General features: G+C 46.5%; 1 protein-coding gene across 1 annotated transcript in view; it reads right to left on the bottom strand.

Moving 5' to 3' along the window:
* Positions 1 to 17,614, bottom strand: part of GRIP1 (glutamate receptor interacting protein 1) — a 232,348-nt gene that overhangs the window by 12,462 nt on the left and 202,272 nt on the right. The window contains exons 19-22 of the mRNA XM_045288907.1: positions 17,345 to 17,501; positions 14,978 to 15,089; positions 14,817 to 14,861; positions 10,129 to 10,362 (exon numbers count right to left, since the gene is read on the bottom strand). Of these exons, the coding sequence (XP_045144842.1) occupies positions 10,129 to 10,362; positions 14,817 to 14,861; positions 14,978 to 15,089; positions 17,345 to 17,501 (548 nt within the window). The remainder of the gene's footprint in view (positions 1 to 10,128; positions 10,363 to 14,816; positions 14,862 to 14,977; positions 15,090 to 17,344; positions 17,502 to 17,614) is intronic.

Raw genomic sequence — 17,614 nt, 5'->3', positions numbered from 1 at the left:
TGTTTGTCTGGAGAACATGGACTAATAAGATGGGGCTTAAAATATTTTATGAAAAATTCCATTATTTATTTTATTTGGTAGAATAAATCTATTTATTTCAGCAAAACTATAAAATCAAATAGAAAGAATTGCAGATCTTAAGAGGGCAGGCGATGCGATGTCTGCAGTGAAAGGCGGTATTTATTTTATGGGACTGTTCTCCTGGCCTCGGGCAAGGATGGATGCTGCCGGGTAAAAGCATGTGTGTGTTCCTTCTGGTTCTTCTCTCCCAGTCACGTATCAATGGATCCTTATCATTGATCTTGCACAGGTCCTGATTGCCCTGAACCTTCTTCCATTATCTTTTAAATTCCATTTTTCCATGAACTTTCTGAAGCCCTTTGGTATACCTCCTGTACTATGTCTGAGGAAGGGGTCATGGGTCAATAATCCAAACCAAACCCAGAGTCACTGCCATTGAGTCGAGGCCAACTCATGCCGACCCTGTAGGACAGGTAGATCGCCCCGTGTCCTAGACTGTAACTCTTTGCAGGAATGCAATGCCCCATCCTTTCCCTTAGGAATGGTTGGTGGTTTCAAACTACAAATCTTGTAGTTAGCAGCCCACAGCAGAACAGCAATGTGACCAGAGTGCCTAGATGAATGATCGAGGTGAGGAAACAGCTGAAGTCAAACTTGGAAACACCTGCACTAGAACATCATCTGACAAGGCCGCCGAAGGACCAGCTTAGTAGGGCATTGCAGCTCTGCTGGACTCTCCATTTCTACTGCTTAGAGCGCAGGGTCTGCAAGGGTGGGTGGTAACTTCAGAAAACTCAAGATGCAAATTGAGTTCCATCTGGTGGGGAATGCAAATGATCTCTGGCCCCTAGGCACGACAGCTTCAGAGGCTCGGCACAGCTAAGAGTCTAAGAACTCTTCCTTAGAGATATATTTACACAGTTTCTTTATCATCGGTTGAACAAGTTTGTCACTAATGAGGGAAACAAATGCAAATGTTGACATCAGCCAATTATTTGTCTAAGAACGATGCCTTTAACGTTATGTAAAGTATGTCTGGACAGAATCATAGACAACAAAAGCTGACAGAAGGGACACACTTTTAGGATTGATCCTGGTGGGATGTCATTACTCATTCAAACTTGCCACCCAAACTCGAATCCTTGTCCCCCAAATTCCGTACTTCCCCAACGAAATCTAGTTCTAGTTAGTTCTACAGGGAAATTGGACTTGGACACTTTCTTAGATTGACACAGGACAAGGGAACTAGAGATTTGATGTCTATTTCTCTTTGGAGTTGATTTAGGTCTGGGCTGATGAGGGGATCTCACTGCTTCTGAGAAAGTACAGCTGAGGCTAGACTCATGGTGGTGACTTGACCAGGGCAAATGCTCTCTTGAGACCTCTCACTCTGCTGATTCTAAACATCTTGTCCAGCTTTACTAGGTGTGAAACTGAGCCTCAGGGAAGGGGCACAGCAAACAAGAGGTAGTCTGGGTCCCAAACCTACATCTGTCTGGTGATGAAACTTGTGTTCAAAGTTATCACCCCTTGCTTGAAGAACTAGGAGCCCTGGTAGCATAGCAGGTTACATATTGGGCTGCTAACAGCAAGGTCAGTAGTTTGAATCCACCAACCACGTTGTAGTGGAAAGATGAGGCTTTCTATTCCCATAAAGCATCACAGCCTTGGAAACCCATAAAGGCAGCTCTATCCTGGTCTATAGGCTTGTTGGGATTGAGTTGATGGCAGTGAGGGTTTCTTTTTTCTTTTTTTGCTTAAAGAAAGAAAAAAATGGATCTAGCAGAATGTTAAAAAAACAAACAAGCAAGCAAACACAGTGGCTGTAAAATAAATTCTGATGCAGGATGACCCCATGAGTGTGTTCCATAAGGTTGACAATGGCTGGTTTTCTGGAAGTAGGCTGCCAGGCCTTTCTTCCTACAGGTCTGCAGGTGGACTCAAATACTCAACGTTTAACAGTTAAGCTCTTAACCCCTTGCACTAACCAGGGACTTCTGGCATAGAATGGGTAAGAGCACAATGTTCCTATGTTCACTTGTGTTTCGCTTCTACCAGTTCCTATACTAAGGCAGTGGCCGACTAGCGAGTAGGAGAAGCTCTAGGTGCAATCCTGAGGTCTGACTGACCTTGAGTGCTGACTCCTAATGTTCGCACATACGTCTGTTGCTGCTAGCTGGCAATGACCCAGCTTCCAAGGAGGAAGATGACATTTTAGCGTTAAGGAAAGAGCATCCCTTTTAAAAAACAAATAAACAAAACCCTCAAGTATGTAAGGGGTAGAAAGTGCCCACACAGATGTGTCCTTGTGTGCAGGTAAAGTTGCTGGCGGTACAATCAGCCCTGTGAAATCAAGGGGGAGCCCTGGTGACTAGTAGACTGCAGGTGGCCTGCAGGGGCTTAAACCCCACCAGCTGCTCCTCACGAGAAAGACAAGACTCTGTTCCCATGAAGATTTGCAGCCTCACAGACCTGTGGAAGCGGTTCTATTTTGTCCTACAAGGTCACGAAAAGACAAAACCAACCTTCACTCCCATGGAGTTGATTCTGACTCATAGCAACCCTATAGGACAGAGAAGAACTCCGCTGTGCGTTTCCAAGACCGTAACTCTCCATGGAAGCAGGAAGCTTCATCTTTCTCCTGTGGAGCAGCTGGTGGTTGGGAATTGCCGACCTTGTGTTTAGCAGCCTGTGTGTAACCACCAGGTGCCTGGGGGTGGAGCAGTGACACGCTGGGTTGCGATCTGCAAGGTCTGCAGTTTGAAACCTCCAGCCGCTCTGCTCCGAGGAGAAAGACAGGGAGGGCTATCTGCTTAGTCTTTGCTCCCATACCGCACTGGTAGGCATCTACAAAGGAACACTTACCAATATGCGCCGGCTCCCCCTGGGGTCACTATGAGTTGGAATTAACTCGATGGCAGTGAGTTTTCTTTCTTTCTTTCTTCTTTTTAAAAAAAATAAGTGACGATAAATTTTAAAAAAGATGCAAGGAAATGATTTTAAAAAGCTTGATGTAAAGGGAAAAAAGACACAAAAGTAACTGTCTACAATTAAGGAATATAATCTTATTGAAAAGCACGCATGTCTGGGAGATAAATGTAGATAAACCCAAACACCGAATGCGGGCAACTTCTCATTCTACCTGCCCCCCCCCTTTTTCTGCCCGAAAGTGTGAAAGTAAATCTGGAATTCATCTCAGAAATAGATTAAATGAACCCTAACGGATATTTAAACTTCAGAAGGGAAAGGAGGGTTATCAATGAATCCTTGGCTAAGATCACAAGCTCCTTATCTGCAATGAGGAAGCATCTGTGATAAGCTGCAGTACAAACCAGAATTCATTCTAAAGATAAAAGTCAGAGCTCCAGGGCCTCTGTTCCTCTTCACCCCATCCCTCAGCGGCTGCCTGGGAGGCGCCCGATGGCATGGTGCTGAGGTGTTGGGCTGCTAAACACAAGGTGAGCAGATTGAAACCACCCACCGCTCTCTACTCCCATAAAGAGTTTCTACTCTCCTAAAGAAGTAAGGCCAGAGTGCTCCTCACAGGCAAGGCTGACAAGCCTTCATCTCACGTACTTTGCACGTGCTGTCAGGAGACCCCGGGGAAGGAGATGGTGTTTGTGAAGTGCAAGGGCAGTGAGAAAGGGCTGGCCCGTGACGGGATGGACTGACGCGGTGGCTGCATCGATGGGCTCAGGCTCAGGCGCAATGGTGAGGCTGGCCTAGGACCGTGCGGTGTTTCCTCCTGTTGTGCACAGGGTTGCTACGGGTCAGTGCCTACCCCCACCGTGACCGTCTCAGCAACGCACAGCAGCAGTCCTGCCCTGGCCCACAGGGTCACGAAGAGTCAGCATTCAGTGGATGGCCCCGAGTTAGGTTTTGGTGTTTAGAGCCGCTGCCTGTGACTTTGATAACATAGGAAAATCATCTCCAAACTCCAGACCAAATCCACTGCCATTGGGCCCAGGCCGACTCGTAGCAGCCCACCAGGACAGAGCAGAACTGTCCCTGTGACCTTCTGAGACTGTAACTCTCTGCGGGAGTAGAAAGCCCGTCGTCTCCCTCAGAGGGGCTATCCTTTGTACCCCAGCCCAACCTGTAACCACTTTGCCCCCGGGCTCCTCTGGGGTGGGTCGGCCAGGCCAGGACTGACTCAAAGGCAGTGGGTTGGGTTTGGGGGTTAGCCAGCCCAAGGAGGGGCAGCCTTGCCCTCGGGGATTTGCCAGGCATTCAATAATGATTTACAAATAAACTCTGATTAAACGAGTGGTTCCGAATTGGGCTGCTGACTGTACAGTCGGCCTTTCAAAACCACCAGCCGCTCTGTGGAAGAAAGATGAGACCTTCTACTTCACAGGGAGTTACAGTCTCTGCAACGTCCAAACCTTGTCCTCTAGGGTGGGCAAGGGCATGTGCTCATTCCCTGACCCCCTTCCCGCCCACCACACAGAGAGAGTGCCGTTTCCCAGTTCTCACAACAGTTCTCACAACAGTCAGCACAGGCAGCGTGCTGGATGCTGCGAAGCTTAATGCAACTGGCTGCCAACCGAGAGGATGGAGTCTCTCTTCTGAAAGACCAGACACGGAAAACCCCACACAACACAGTGGCACTCTGACACCCAGCGGGTGGCCAGGAGCTAGAATCGACTTGTCGGAGGGCAGAGGGTCTTTTGCAGCCCCGTGGGAGGGTGATCAATTCCACCCATTAGTCCCCGCACATCTTCCCCATGCCGGGCAACCTCCCCATGCTGGCAAGTCACTCGCATGCAAGACCCAAACTCAGTGACCAGTCTCTGCACCGAGATAACGGAGGAGAGGAACGACGATGGCTCCTCTGCACACGTCAGCACTGGAGGGGGCATTGAATTGTAAGCCTGTCGGCGTAACCGAATCCTCGGAGAAAAGGCAAAATAACCCCCGACTTCAGCTGTGAGCATAAACCACGCGAGCATTCCCATGGCCCAACCACAGGCCCCCTTCGGTCCCTTCGAGAGACGAGGTCCTTTCCCGTGTCTCAGAACGAGCCCGACACCTCCCACAGCCTTGTTTTGTGTGGGCTCCATTCCAAAGAAAAGAGAAGCCGTGTGCGGAATGGGCATCATGCCCCGCGGAGGGAGAGTGGCAGCGGACAAGGAGAAAGCGCATCCTGTTCCATAGGTCTGGTTGCTGCCTCCCATGACCCCCCCAGTGGATGCTCACAACACAATTCTTCCAGCTTGCCTGCCCACTGCCACCCATTCTGTCGGTAAGTGAGTTTTAAAACAAATTAGATATTTAGCACAGAGCCCATCTGGTTTCCTGTCGTGGTTGCTTAGCGCCCCCCACTGCAAGGAGGGAGGAAGAGACAGGCCCTTTGACCACGGGCTACCACTAAGCTTCCTTTGGCCCTGTTCTAGAGACGAGAAGGGAGCTCTTGGTGGCACCGTGGGGAAGTGCTCGGCTGCTAACCAGAAAGGCCGGTGGTTTGACCTCGTGCCGTCTGGTTGCTGTTGTCAACTCACCGAGTGCAGGGCACTAGTCTCTCATAAGGTTGCTATGCGTCGGAATCACCGTAACAGCAGTGGTTTGGGTAAAGGTATAGCAGAGAAGAGATGTTGTGAGGGCTTCAAATACATTCAGCACAGAGGAGACACTCAAGAAGCAGCCCTGGTGGCACAGTGGTTGAAGCACATGAAAGGTCGGTGGTTCAAACCCACCCACTGCTCTGTGGGAGAAAGTGGTGGCAGGCTGCGGCATCGAGCGTTACAGCTTGGAGACCTTTGGAAGCAGGTCTCTGTCCTCTAGGCTTGTTACGAGCCGGACAGAATGCACTCCCCACCAGTCGGGCTTTTGAGGCTCTCCGCACATAGCACAGATGGCTTCCACACAACTGCTAATCTAATTTGAAAATAACAATGTTGGAAATGAACTTGTTTGTCACTAACTTTGTTTGACTCCAAGTTCAAAAAGATTCAACCCCTTAAATCGGAGGCTTTGTATGGTCAGACCATTCAATCGACAGCATTGACCACATGGTTACGTAACTTATTTTAATGAATAAATGTTCCAGGAAAACATACAAAACTCCAAGTTCATTTCAGTTTTCCTTTTTTTTTTAACCACTCAGAACAATATTAGGTCCAAGGGTAAGGAATCTGGAGGAGATACATCTGGCTTTTGGCTTTGAAAGAACCATATTGTACACAGTTACACAGCCACCTCAAAAGAGCAAATCAACAAGATCCATTAGACCCTCCACATATTTGGTTCTCTTTCTCTCCCCCCTCCCTCCCCCTTCAATATCCGGCCTCTCCTCTCCCTGTTCCCCCCCAGCTCCTCTGTGCACTCAGCGTCTTCTCTTTTGAAAAAAACAAAACAAAACACGTTCCTTTTCCTTAGTGTTTCCTTATAACAGCTGTGTTATTAAATAACTGTACATCTAAATGTTTGTAAACTAAAAATCTTTGTAAGACCCTCTGCTACATATAATGTTCTCCAGGTTTATCCATGTCTTGTGATGTTTGAGAGCTATTATGGTTTATTTATTTTCAATCATGTCCAACATAATTGTTCATTAACTACCACGTTATTTTGTTAATTGATGCATAATATTCCATTGTATACATGCATCAGAGTTGGTTTATCTATTCCTCGATAATCAAAGTGTTTGGTTGTTGCTATTATGGAAGTTGCAGCAATAAACAAACATGCCTGTATCTGTTGCCTTCTCCTGTAGGGTATACATCCAGGAGAGAGATGGCTGGATCTTAAGGTATTGGTTTAAGGGAGTGCCATGCAGATTCCCACCGTTGTACAATTCTATAGTCCCACCAGTGACAGAGAAGCATTCTGATCTCTCCGTATCCTTTCACAGCATCATTGATTTTTTTCTCTTTTACTGAATTTTGCGACAAGTGTCAGTGTAGTGGTCTCTGACTCCATGCTACCCTAACGGCTGCCTGTTGAGAGCCCTCCTGCAGCACCGCAGATGGAGAGCCTGGTGAACTGCTCTCGTACAATGGTTTTTGGCAATGGGTTTTTGTTTGCTTGTTTGTTTGTTTTCAATACTGACCAGAGCCAATTTCCAGGACTTTCTTCCACAGTGCCACTGATTATGTTTGTGCCTGCAGCCTTTAGTAGTACCATCTGTTTGCGCTCCTGAGGACCACACGTCAGGTGATGGCCAAGAACACCCTATGGGGCTGTCCACCGCTGCAGCGCGTGGTGTTGGAAGGGACGACAGGCATCAGGGTCCGTGTTTGGGCTTCAGGTATCGGCACATCCTGATATCCTTTCCCTTTGGTTCACAGAGGGTGAACCCTGCCTGCTCGTTCCTGTCTGGGCAGCAGAAGCTTTCGAGGGGAGGAGAAGACCACGTCCACAGGCGGGAGGGAGTCAAGAGGTGCCAGCCCTCCTTTTCACCCAGAAGAGTGAGCCTGGAAGCCTAGAGGTGTTTGCCATTCCAGACACGTGACAGCGAGACAGACGCTTACCAAGGGGACCCAGCAATGCAGGATGAACAATGTCTACCTGAAAATGTCAGAAACCTCTTCCCTATTCTCTTAGCCTGCCGTTCTCCTAATCCCTGTTTGGCAAGACAAAGTGGGATGCCACCCTGGCTGTGCACCTACATAGTGCTCTGTACTGAGCCTTCTCTACCCAGCTTCGCTCCGTGGCACAGCCCTGAGGCAAAGCCAAGCCAAAACCAAGCCCACTCCTGCAGAGTCTATTCTGACTCACAGCCACCCTGGACGTCAGAGAAGTGCTCCTTACGGTTTCTGAGCCTGCAGATCATTACAGGGACAGAGAGCTTCCTCTTTCTCCTGATGATCAACTAATGGGTTTGATCTGCCAACCTTGAGGTTAGCAACCCAGTGCTCACCCTACTGTACCACCTGAGCTCTTCAGGTATAGGCAAGTACTTCACAAATGTTTGGTGAGCTGAATGTAATTCGGTTGGATTTATAAACAGTCCTTTTTTTCAGAAACCAAGTTCAACCAGAATCGATCATCTATAGTTTCCAGTTTGGGGTTCCTTAAAATCTATAGTTTCCAGTTTGGGATTCCTTAAAAGGACTTTGCAATTTAAATGGAGAGTCCTTCTAGATATCACCCTGCCCCCCGAATCCTTTCCCAACTGTCTGACCTGTACATAATTCCATAAAATTATCTGTGAGTGTGCATGCATGTAGGCGCGAATGCACCCCTGTTTAGGATGCCCCTTTGCATTGAAATTAGTTCTCTTAAAAAAATAACAACCCCCCTAAACTTTCTCTCTGCCCCTCTGACATATCAGTCAAGCAATAGCTATTGAATGATGTAACTATACAACTCAACACAGGTGTGGGAGAACACCCGGTTCCTTTCCAGCTGGCCCTCTGTTGGGAGCAGTGTGTGGCTGGACAAGTAAGTAGCTTCCTAGCCTTGGATGTCCACTCTGCATTTACAGTCTAGTTTACAGAGCCAATATCAGTTCAGAGTATTTTCTAGGTGAGGGAGGGGATACCAGGTAATCTGTGAGCTACATTAACAAAAGCCAACTGAGAAATACTGTGTCCTATAGCATTTATATGTCCTTCTTAAAATGGCTTTATCCAGTAGAATCTAAGTCCACGAGAACAGAAAACAAAAACAAAAGCCAACTGGTGCTGATGGCAATTGCAACTGATGGCAATCCCGTGTGTGAGAGTAAAACCGTGCTTGGGAGGGTTTTCAAGGACCGACTTTTTAGAAGCAGGTCACCAGGCCTTTCTTCTGAGGCACTTCTGAGTGTACCGGAACCTCCAAGTTGCCAGTTAGCAGCTGAGTACCTGAACTGCTTGCACCAGCGATCAGATCCCTCATCTGTTTTCTTCAGTACTGGATCACCCTGCGTTTGAAGCTATCTACTGGAAGAGTGAAGTTTTTCTTTTTTCTAATAACTTGATTTATTTGTTGTTTTTAACCTGGAATGATGTGTGCCATTCCCCATATTATTTTTGAATTCACGGAACTCATCTTGCTGCCTCCAGTCACCAACACACACTTTTAAACCCACATCTCACCAGGTCTCTCCTCCTCTTCAAAGACATCCCAGGCTTTCACCGCAATGTCCTAACCGGGTAGGACATCAGCGTCTTCGTAACAGCAAGGACATTCATCACACGCTGACTTTTGTCCTGGCTGCTGTAAGCTCTTTATAGGTGCTAACTGCTGGGATTCTCACAGCCACCTAAGGCATTAGGCATGATCACTACCCTCACTTCACAGGGAGGTTGGGCTACTCACTGGAGATAAGCCAACCTGACGGCAGCACCCATGCTCTTAATCACCTGGGCACGTGACACTCTTCCCCCACCCTGCTCTCTCTAGCCTCTGGGTTTCTAGAGCTTCCACTTAAATGATCACTTCCAGCCCTGTTGAAATATGTGCATTCCCCCAGTGCACCCCGATCTCTGATGCCTCTTTGCACATGCTTCTCTTTGTGCTTAGCCTACCCCCATCTTCCACCTTCTTCTGCAATGGTCAGCACCGATTTCTAGGAGGCCTGTCCTGCGCCCGCCCTCCTGAGTCACATGCCGCTCTCCACATCCCCACGAGCCTGGGTGGCATAGTGGTTACATGTTGGGCTGGGGTCTGCAGGGTCAACAGCAAAACCACCATCTGCTCCGAGGGAGAAAGATGGCACTTTCTAGTCTTAGAAGCCTCTACCGTCTTGGAAACTCACAGGGGCAGTTCTACCCTGCGCTATAGGGCTGTTATGAGTTGGCATTGACTCAGTAGCAGTGATGTGTTTGAGTTGGATTATACATGATAACAGATTATCAATATCTCATACTACCTAAGACATTCTACGATTATATATTAGATAGAACTCAATATATAAGTTAGGGTTCCTCTTTTTTACATATAGGTCAGTACGTTTTTGGTGAACACATTGCTTGAGAGCCAGCTGACACTGATTTTCCAGAATCACATCCCAGAGGCCCTGGCGTTTGCAGATCCTTCCTTAAGCTCTGGCCCCCTTCCTTGGCTGAGCCCACGGAGAAACGTGGAGACGTCCTCAGCGTCCTTAGATCAGGACGCTCCCTCCCTGTGCCGACCGGCTGCGACATTCGACCCCAAGGAAGGAGAAGGAAGTGTACTGACCTTGTGCAGCTCCACCGGAGTTGGAGACATGACGTCTTTTCTGTCCTGCTTCGTTTTTCTCAGGGTGACAGACTTCCTGCCCGCGTCGGAGGGCAGCGTGTTGCTGCGGGCCGCCTGGCTGTAGTGCGGCCGAGAGGCACTCCGTTCCTGGAAGCTGGCCTGCCGCCCCAGCTGGCTGCGAGGTGTGGGGGCCTCGTGATTCAAGCTCATCGTGCTCCCCGACATGATTGTTGCCTGCGGCATCGACAACGTTCAGAGACAATTAAGGCACAGACGGAAGGCGCGGCCCGGCTGCTCAACATTAAGCACATCTCTCCCTGGGCCCCGTCCAAATACACTCTTCAGGGCATAGCCAAAGGCTGGAGAATGGATGTACTAATTGAAGTACGAAAGGTTGGGAACATGCTTCACCAGTGATATTTATAAGGCACATCTCAAATCTAATTTAAGTACGTAAGCCACTGAGTTTATTTAATCAAATACCACCCCTGGCAGTGTGGAGGCAAATTGAAAAGCTCGAATGTTTGCTTACTGCAGACCACATTTTAAGCATTCGCTTTGCGTGGAGTGGGCTCCCCCGATGGGATGCGTGGGGCCACCATCAATGCAGCTGACCTAAATGAACCAGGCACTTTTCGGTGGGGGTCAGGTTGCCTCTTTTTCATGTTTCCTCCAACTTCTGTGAACAACTGCCTGGAAAGGGTTACGGGTACAGAGGAGAAAGATTCTCCCCAAAGTTGACCACCTTATACGAGGGCGCTTTGAAAAACTTGTGGGAAACCAGAAGAGAAAGAACATGGCATTTCGCCACAAGTGTTCGGAAGCCCATTCGGATTGTGACTGGCTCCATGCGTTACTTGTCTACTGATTAACACTGATGCAACTAATAATAGAAGCCTGATTTGTTGACTACTAATTTGAATTTAAGCCTCACAGCTTCACGGTGAGTTAGGTCCTGTGGCTCCTTCTGATTTACAGGTGAGGAAACTCAGGTACAAAGAGAGTGACTGACCTGAGGTCACTAACCAAGAAAACTTTCTAAGACTCTTGAGGGCCCACTAAGGAGTTAGCAGACTTTCATTTGTCATCTCTCTGAGAGCTTATCATTCCACGATTCCCTGGGTGTCCAGCTAGGCACATACTACTCATAAGGTACTCTGAATGCGAGCCAAGGACTGGCACACAGGGATATAAACCCAGCCAAGCTGAACTGCCAAATAAATATCAGTTTCCTGACTAGATGAATTATTTCCCTGATACTTTTGAAAATAAAACCTATTATTACAAACAAACAAACATCAAAATCTTAGGGATCCTTGAGCATTACCATGAGCAGGGAGGTGACTACCAGTCAAGCCTCATGCTAACCCCAGGTGGTAGGGATTACAAATGCCTTTCCTTTGAGTTAAGGAAAGGGGAGGCTTTTTTATTAATTGGGCAACTTGCCCCAGACTCTGCGATTGAAACCAGAACTCTTGCTTTTGAGTACCGGACTATAAATACTGTTTCCAGGGTTTATTTTGAGCCATATAAATAGCCTTTTTAATAGACCAGGAAAACCATAGAGTATCAGCAATTTCATATGTTCAATGTAACATTTAAGTAAACGTAGGGGTTATTATCTGTATCGTGGTTTATTTCTGATAAACTCTCCTTATAAAATTATGGAAACTTTTCAATTACTAGCTTTATTGGTGTTTGGGGGCATTTAAAAAAATGGTACTAACTCACATATATCCTCCCTTCATTGAATGTACTATAGCTGCCACCACCCAATGAGTGCTTCCCTGCGTTGGGGACCAACATCTATTGCTTTTACCTACTTAGGTGAATTGTATTTGCTTCATTAATAATCTATATTTTAAATTCATCTGTTCATGGGACCAGCAGGTAACACGTTGAAAGTAAAACCCTTAATTGCGACGTCGTTCAGACAATTGTCCAGCTACACAAGCCTTAGCAGCTACAGAAGAAGTTATAAACTGATCAGAAGTGGGGTATAATGGGACTGTTAGTTCAAGCTTTTAAAGCACGGCTTGGGAGCTTTGATAAATGTGAACTTCAAGTGAATTCGTGCTATCTGCAAATAAATACAAAAATTAAAATACAAATAGATATATAAAAACTAAGATAAAAAGTTAAAAATAGTTTCGATGATCTAGGATTTACTTTGGCATAGTGTGCATGGCCTTTGCTTTTTTTCTGTGTAATTCATCAATATCTGTTCTTGTATCATGATTGTAACAATAATAGAGTTAATCTTCATTAAACATTTATTATCATGTGCTGTGATAAAATTATTATCATATACTTTGTCATAGGGTTCTTATGGTAGGCATCAACTCAACGGTAGTGAGTTTTTGAGTTTACTGGATTAAATGCCATATAAGTACTAGATCACTACACTCCTACCATTTTAGAGATGAATAAACATGAGGGGGCTTTAGTTTGTGGAAAAACATCATCATCTTTTAATTCCATTTTTCCACACACTTTTTGAAGCCCCTCATATCTGCTAGGAGAGGCTAAGCAACTTACCCAATTCTACAGTAAGACTTTTTCTCCTTTGTGAAAATGATGCATTTTCAAAGTTAAAGTTGAATCAAAATTATTGCTAGCAATAAAGTAACTAAATTTCATGTTAATTCTAATCATTTTAAGTCTTAGCTAATCTTCTGCATTTATTGCTGTGATAATGTGATTTAATTTTAAATACTGGATATACATTTTATATACAGGAACTTAGCTCCAATATTTTAAAATTTATTTTTACATAATCACATCCCTAACCAAAGGGTGGTAGTTCGCTGAAACCAGGGTTCCCCAGTGTGTGTGACATGTCCCAAGGGGAGCTTCGGAACGATTTTGGTGGGAGGGAGCGGAGGGGGCCTGCAAAACCAGATACCTATACTATATCCTGGATCAGGGGCCACAGTATAATAGTTTTAAATTGCCAGGCAGCCACTTAGTAATTTTTTCCTTAAAAGGGGGCGGTAGACCAAATACGTTTGGGAATCTGTGGATTTTAAAGTACTAAAGTACTGCTGAATATTTTTCATCATAAAATTATAAGACTAAATTAGTTATGTATTTGATAGTATTTGTCTTAGCTGAGTATTTTAATTTTTCTTTGCTTTATAAATTCAACCGATTTCCTTTCTGCAATTATAATTTTAAGGGCCACGTCTGGCTCATGCGATGATTCCGTTTCAGGGTGAAAACAACTTGCTCCATTCTACATCATCTTTTTCTGCTCCGTAAAAGAAGGTACTAGAAGAATATCTTCAGAAGAAAAGTATCAGAATACAAAAGGAAGAAGGCATATGAGTCAAAAGATGCCGTCAGAAGCATGGGCATGCATGCGCAGATAGCGTTAGTTGTTCTCTTTTAAGGGTTTGGGCCCCATTTCTTGATCATTCTACATCCCCTACTACCGTGGAGCCAAGGCCAATGCAGAGGCACCCTGTGAGACGGGAAGAGCTGCTTCTTTGGGTTTCCAAGATTGCAGATCTTAATAGGAGCAGAAAGCCTCATCTTTCTCCTCCATGGTGGCCGGTAGATCGGAACTGCTGACCCCGAGCTTAGCAGCTCACTGTGCAGTGCACCCTGCCACCAGGGCTCTTCTTCAGTTCACGTACAGGAAGTGGTAAGAGCTTAAATAAGTCACCTGGTACATAAACATTCTACTCATTTTGAAACGTGCGTAAGAAGGAATCAATCGCTAATATCTTGATTTACTAAAGCTTTATAGGGCTATCCATCTCCAGTTCCTTTTACTGTGCCCTGAAGCTGAAATTCATGCCAGGTCGGACGAGGGTGTTTACAAACCCAAAGTCATGTTTTTCTGTATATTCTCTTTGCAGATTCACAGACAGTAGAATCACGTAAAATGTTCACACATGCAACCGAAAAGCAAAATAATACAAAGATGAGTAATCATTTTAGAATTGCAAGTTTCACCCCGTTAGGCCATTCACATTCCTTATGGTGACTTGGGACTCCATATGACATCAAAATAAAAATGAGATTTTTGCCAGTTGAGTTTTTTCTTTTTTTTTTTTACAGTTCGGAAAATTTAAAAGAACATAAAAGGAAACAGCTCTAGGACTTCCCTAGACCAAAGTGTGAATTCCGTCAGCAGATTCATGGCTTTGATTAAGGAACTCGCCGGGAGCTTAGCTATTACACACCATCTGATTCCTCCTCGAATTCACACTCAGTGAGCCTGTGGAATCAGGTTTGCAAAGACCAGGGACGCACCGGGTGTTATTCTGGCGGCTTATGAAACAGACCAGCCTTGTCCACCCGCTACGTTGGCATCAACTTGAAGGGCGAAACAAGAAGAATGAAATTTCCTCTTATGTTCCTCATCAAGATCAAATTAATTTCTATACCAGGTACAAATGAAAACATGCCAAAGAAACCTTTCTGAAGCAACTGAGAGAATGAGATGCGCCACTGCTGGGGGACTTAGCTCGCTCCTGAGCGCTTTGCTGGGAAACAGTCAGGGTTAGCAGCGAGCACTGGCAGAAGCCACAAGTCAGTCAGCTTGGGGGTGGGTAGAAATGGGGAAAGAAATACTGTCCACTGCATTATAGAAAATCAAATCACTTTCCAGAGGGCAAGGGGAGTGGGGAGGGAGGGGAGGCAGCTTCACAAGCAACAGTATAAACAGAAAGGGTAGGTACCAAGAGAGTCATGTTTCTCAAAGACAGACGCCTGTCAGCTTTCTCCTGTGGAAAGGGGTTACAGCTTTTAAATGACTGCCGTGAGAAATGCAAACCGAAGAGGACCAAAAAGAAAAACAGGAATGTAGAAACCATAAATTAAGCAGCAGGACCGAGGCTACCTCAAGTTCTCTCAGAATTCCGGACTGTCCGCAGGTCTCTAAATCCTCCAGCGCCTGCGACCAGAAGTTCTCCTCTTGATCCGCCTCCACGCTGTCAGGGGCGCCTGCAAAGCTGGTGCAGAAGCACGGCCCGGGTTAGGAACGTTCCAAACAGAGCTAATTCTTCTTCCTTTCCTTGAATCCTGCTCCCCCCCCCCCCGTCTCTTTAAGATAAGTTTTAATACAAATAAACCTTATTTTCCCCTAAGGATTCCCATTGTTATGTCATCATTGGAAAGATTTCCTGGTAGATTAAACTGACTTTTTAAAGGCACTGATTAAAGAGCTGGGTGAGCAGTATAGTTCTAAAGGTGCTTGGGGGTACTCTTAGAACCTTATAACTCTTTGTGGACTCCAGGATCTTCCTCAGAATCAGTGTCTATCAGGATTAGGTGCAACCTCAGAGGTCAGTAGGCACACCTGTCACTTGGCTGTTAGCTGGTTCCTGGCGACATTATGTCCCACAGGATTGAAATGCTGTGAGCCATGGAGTTTGGGGGGCTGATTTTTAGAAGTAGATTGCCAGACCTTTCTTCCTAGTCTGTCTTTCACTTTGAGCTGTAATAAATGCAGAACCAACCAGTTAGCTGACTTCATCATGTTCACCATGTGGTTTGGCCAGACAGAACCCCTCTCTTTGACCTCCCACACCAAACAAAGCGATATTCAGCTTGGGCCTGGCTTTCTTTGACTGTGGCCTCCAAGGAAAGCCAGGCCCAACACACTTGGGCCACGTTGTCAGGAGAGACCAGCCCCTGGAGAAGGGTTGTGTATAGGGGTTGTGAACAAGAGGCAGGCCCTCAATGAGATGGGTGGGCACAGTGGCTGCAACACGGGCTCCAACCTAAGAACACTTGTGAGGAAGGCGAGGGATGAAGGACTGGGCGGCGTTTCTTTCCCTTAGACATAAGGCTGCTATGAGTCAGAACCGAGGCGAAGGCCCCCAAGGACAACAGGATGAAGGATGCATTGTTCTCGCAGTTGTTGCGTGCCTCGGAGTAGATTTTTGACTCCTATGACCCAAGGTGACAGAACAGCCCTGCCACATAGGATTTGCTGTCTGTAAGATTTAGGCGGGGAAAGGCTCTGGTAGCACAGTGGCTGAAGCACTTGGCTACTCATCGAAAGGTCAGTGGAGTCTACTCCCTAGCAGCTCTGTGGGGAGTGATGTGGCAGGCTGTGTCAGTAAGAGTTCAGCCTCGGAAACCCCACGAGCAGTTCTTCCAGGGTGGCTCCCTAGGGAGAGCTGACTTCACAGCAGTGAGTGTGGTTTAGGGTGTTGGTGGTTTGTTTGTAGGTGTTAGGGGAGCAGACTGTCCGGTCTTTTTCCCCAAGGAGCTGAGGAGCTGCTACGTAGGTCTGAACCACTGACAACCAGGCAGTTAGTACCGCACCACCAAAATCACGCAGACCAAACACACTGCCATCAAGGTGATGCTGACGCTTGGCAGACCCTGTAGGGCCGGGAAGAACAGCCCCCGTGAGTTTCCATGACAGAAACTCTTTATGGGAGTAGAGAGCCTCATTTCCCCCATGTGGAGCTGCTGGTGGTTTTGAACTGCCGACCTAGTGGGTTGCAGGTCAACTTGTAACCACTATACCACTATTGCAGCACCAGGGCCCCTTTAAGTTGCTTTAGGAAATGCAGAGTTGGGTGGGAAAAAACAACAACAACAAAAAGCAAAGATGGATCATGGCCTTACTAACTGAATTTCAGACTACTTGGATATGGCTGGGCGAGCTTTGGGTATTTGGGTATAGCCATATGGCCCTGGTGAGAATATGTTCACTGCTGCATCTATAGGGAAAGATGAATTTAAATTGAAATTTTACCTAAGACGAAAAAAATGTTTTCTCCATTTATTTTAAACATCATTAGAAAGCAATTAAGGGCAATGACTGTCTATGAATTTCCTTAAAATACTTTGGTAGGTAACAAAACATACTTCTGGGTTAAAAATACAGGGCCTTCAAAATGTTTTGTTATTATTTTTAATGTAACTCTAAAAGGTAAATTACCATTTAAAAGAGTGGAAGGGGGAGCTAGTTGTCACAAAGTGCAGGCACATGGTATAGAAGAAATCTATTCGCCAAGCCCCACTTCAATTTTATTAGGGGAACCTAGCACTTGCCCTGTATGTGGGGGCACCCAGGCTGCAGACAGCCATGCGTCTTAGAGTCCTGCCTGCAGGCATGGCACATGGGTCATGGTGGTCACTTCAAGAGGCCCATGCCAACAATCTGTGCCCCTAGAAGTGTAGATGTTCAGGTCTGGCCTAAAGGACCACAGCGTGGGCTTTGACATGGTGGCCGGGGCGAGCACCTTACCCACAGGCGGTGGGCCGGTCCCACTCTTCATTACTCAGCCCCACGTCTGGGAATGTCTGGCTTCTTGGCTTGGTGACCGGGGACAAACTGCCTCTCTGCTTCGGGCTCCTCCAGTCGTATGTGTTGAAGTTGTATCCCGAGGCCTGGAAGCTGGTGCCTAAAACATAAATGAGGGGTTACAGTCTACTTGTGAGAATACCCAAAGAAGGATCTCTTTAGTCACCAGCCCTTCTGTAGGGCTTATGCTAGTTTGTTGCATTTTGTTAGAAT

The sequence above is a fragment of the Echinops telfairi genome, unplaced genomic scaffold (genome assembly GCF_000313985.2).
Source record: "Echinops telfairi isolate 266 unplaced genomic scaffold, ASM31398v2 ScPeMD7_2;HRSCAF=8, whole genome shotgun sequence".
NCBI classification, from domain to species: Eukaryota; Metazoa; Chordata; class Mammalia; order Afrosoricida; family Tenrecidae; genus Echinops; species Echinops telfairi.
The sequence above is the reverse complement of the archived record's forward strand: the minus strand, read 5'-3'. Positions and strand labels throughout refer to the sequence as shown.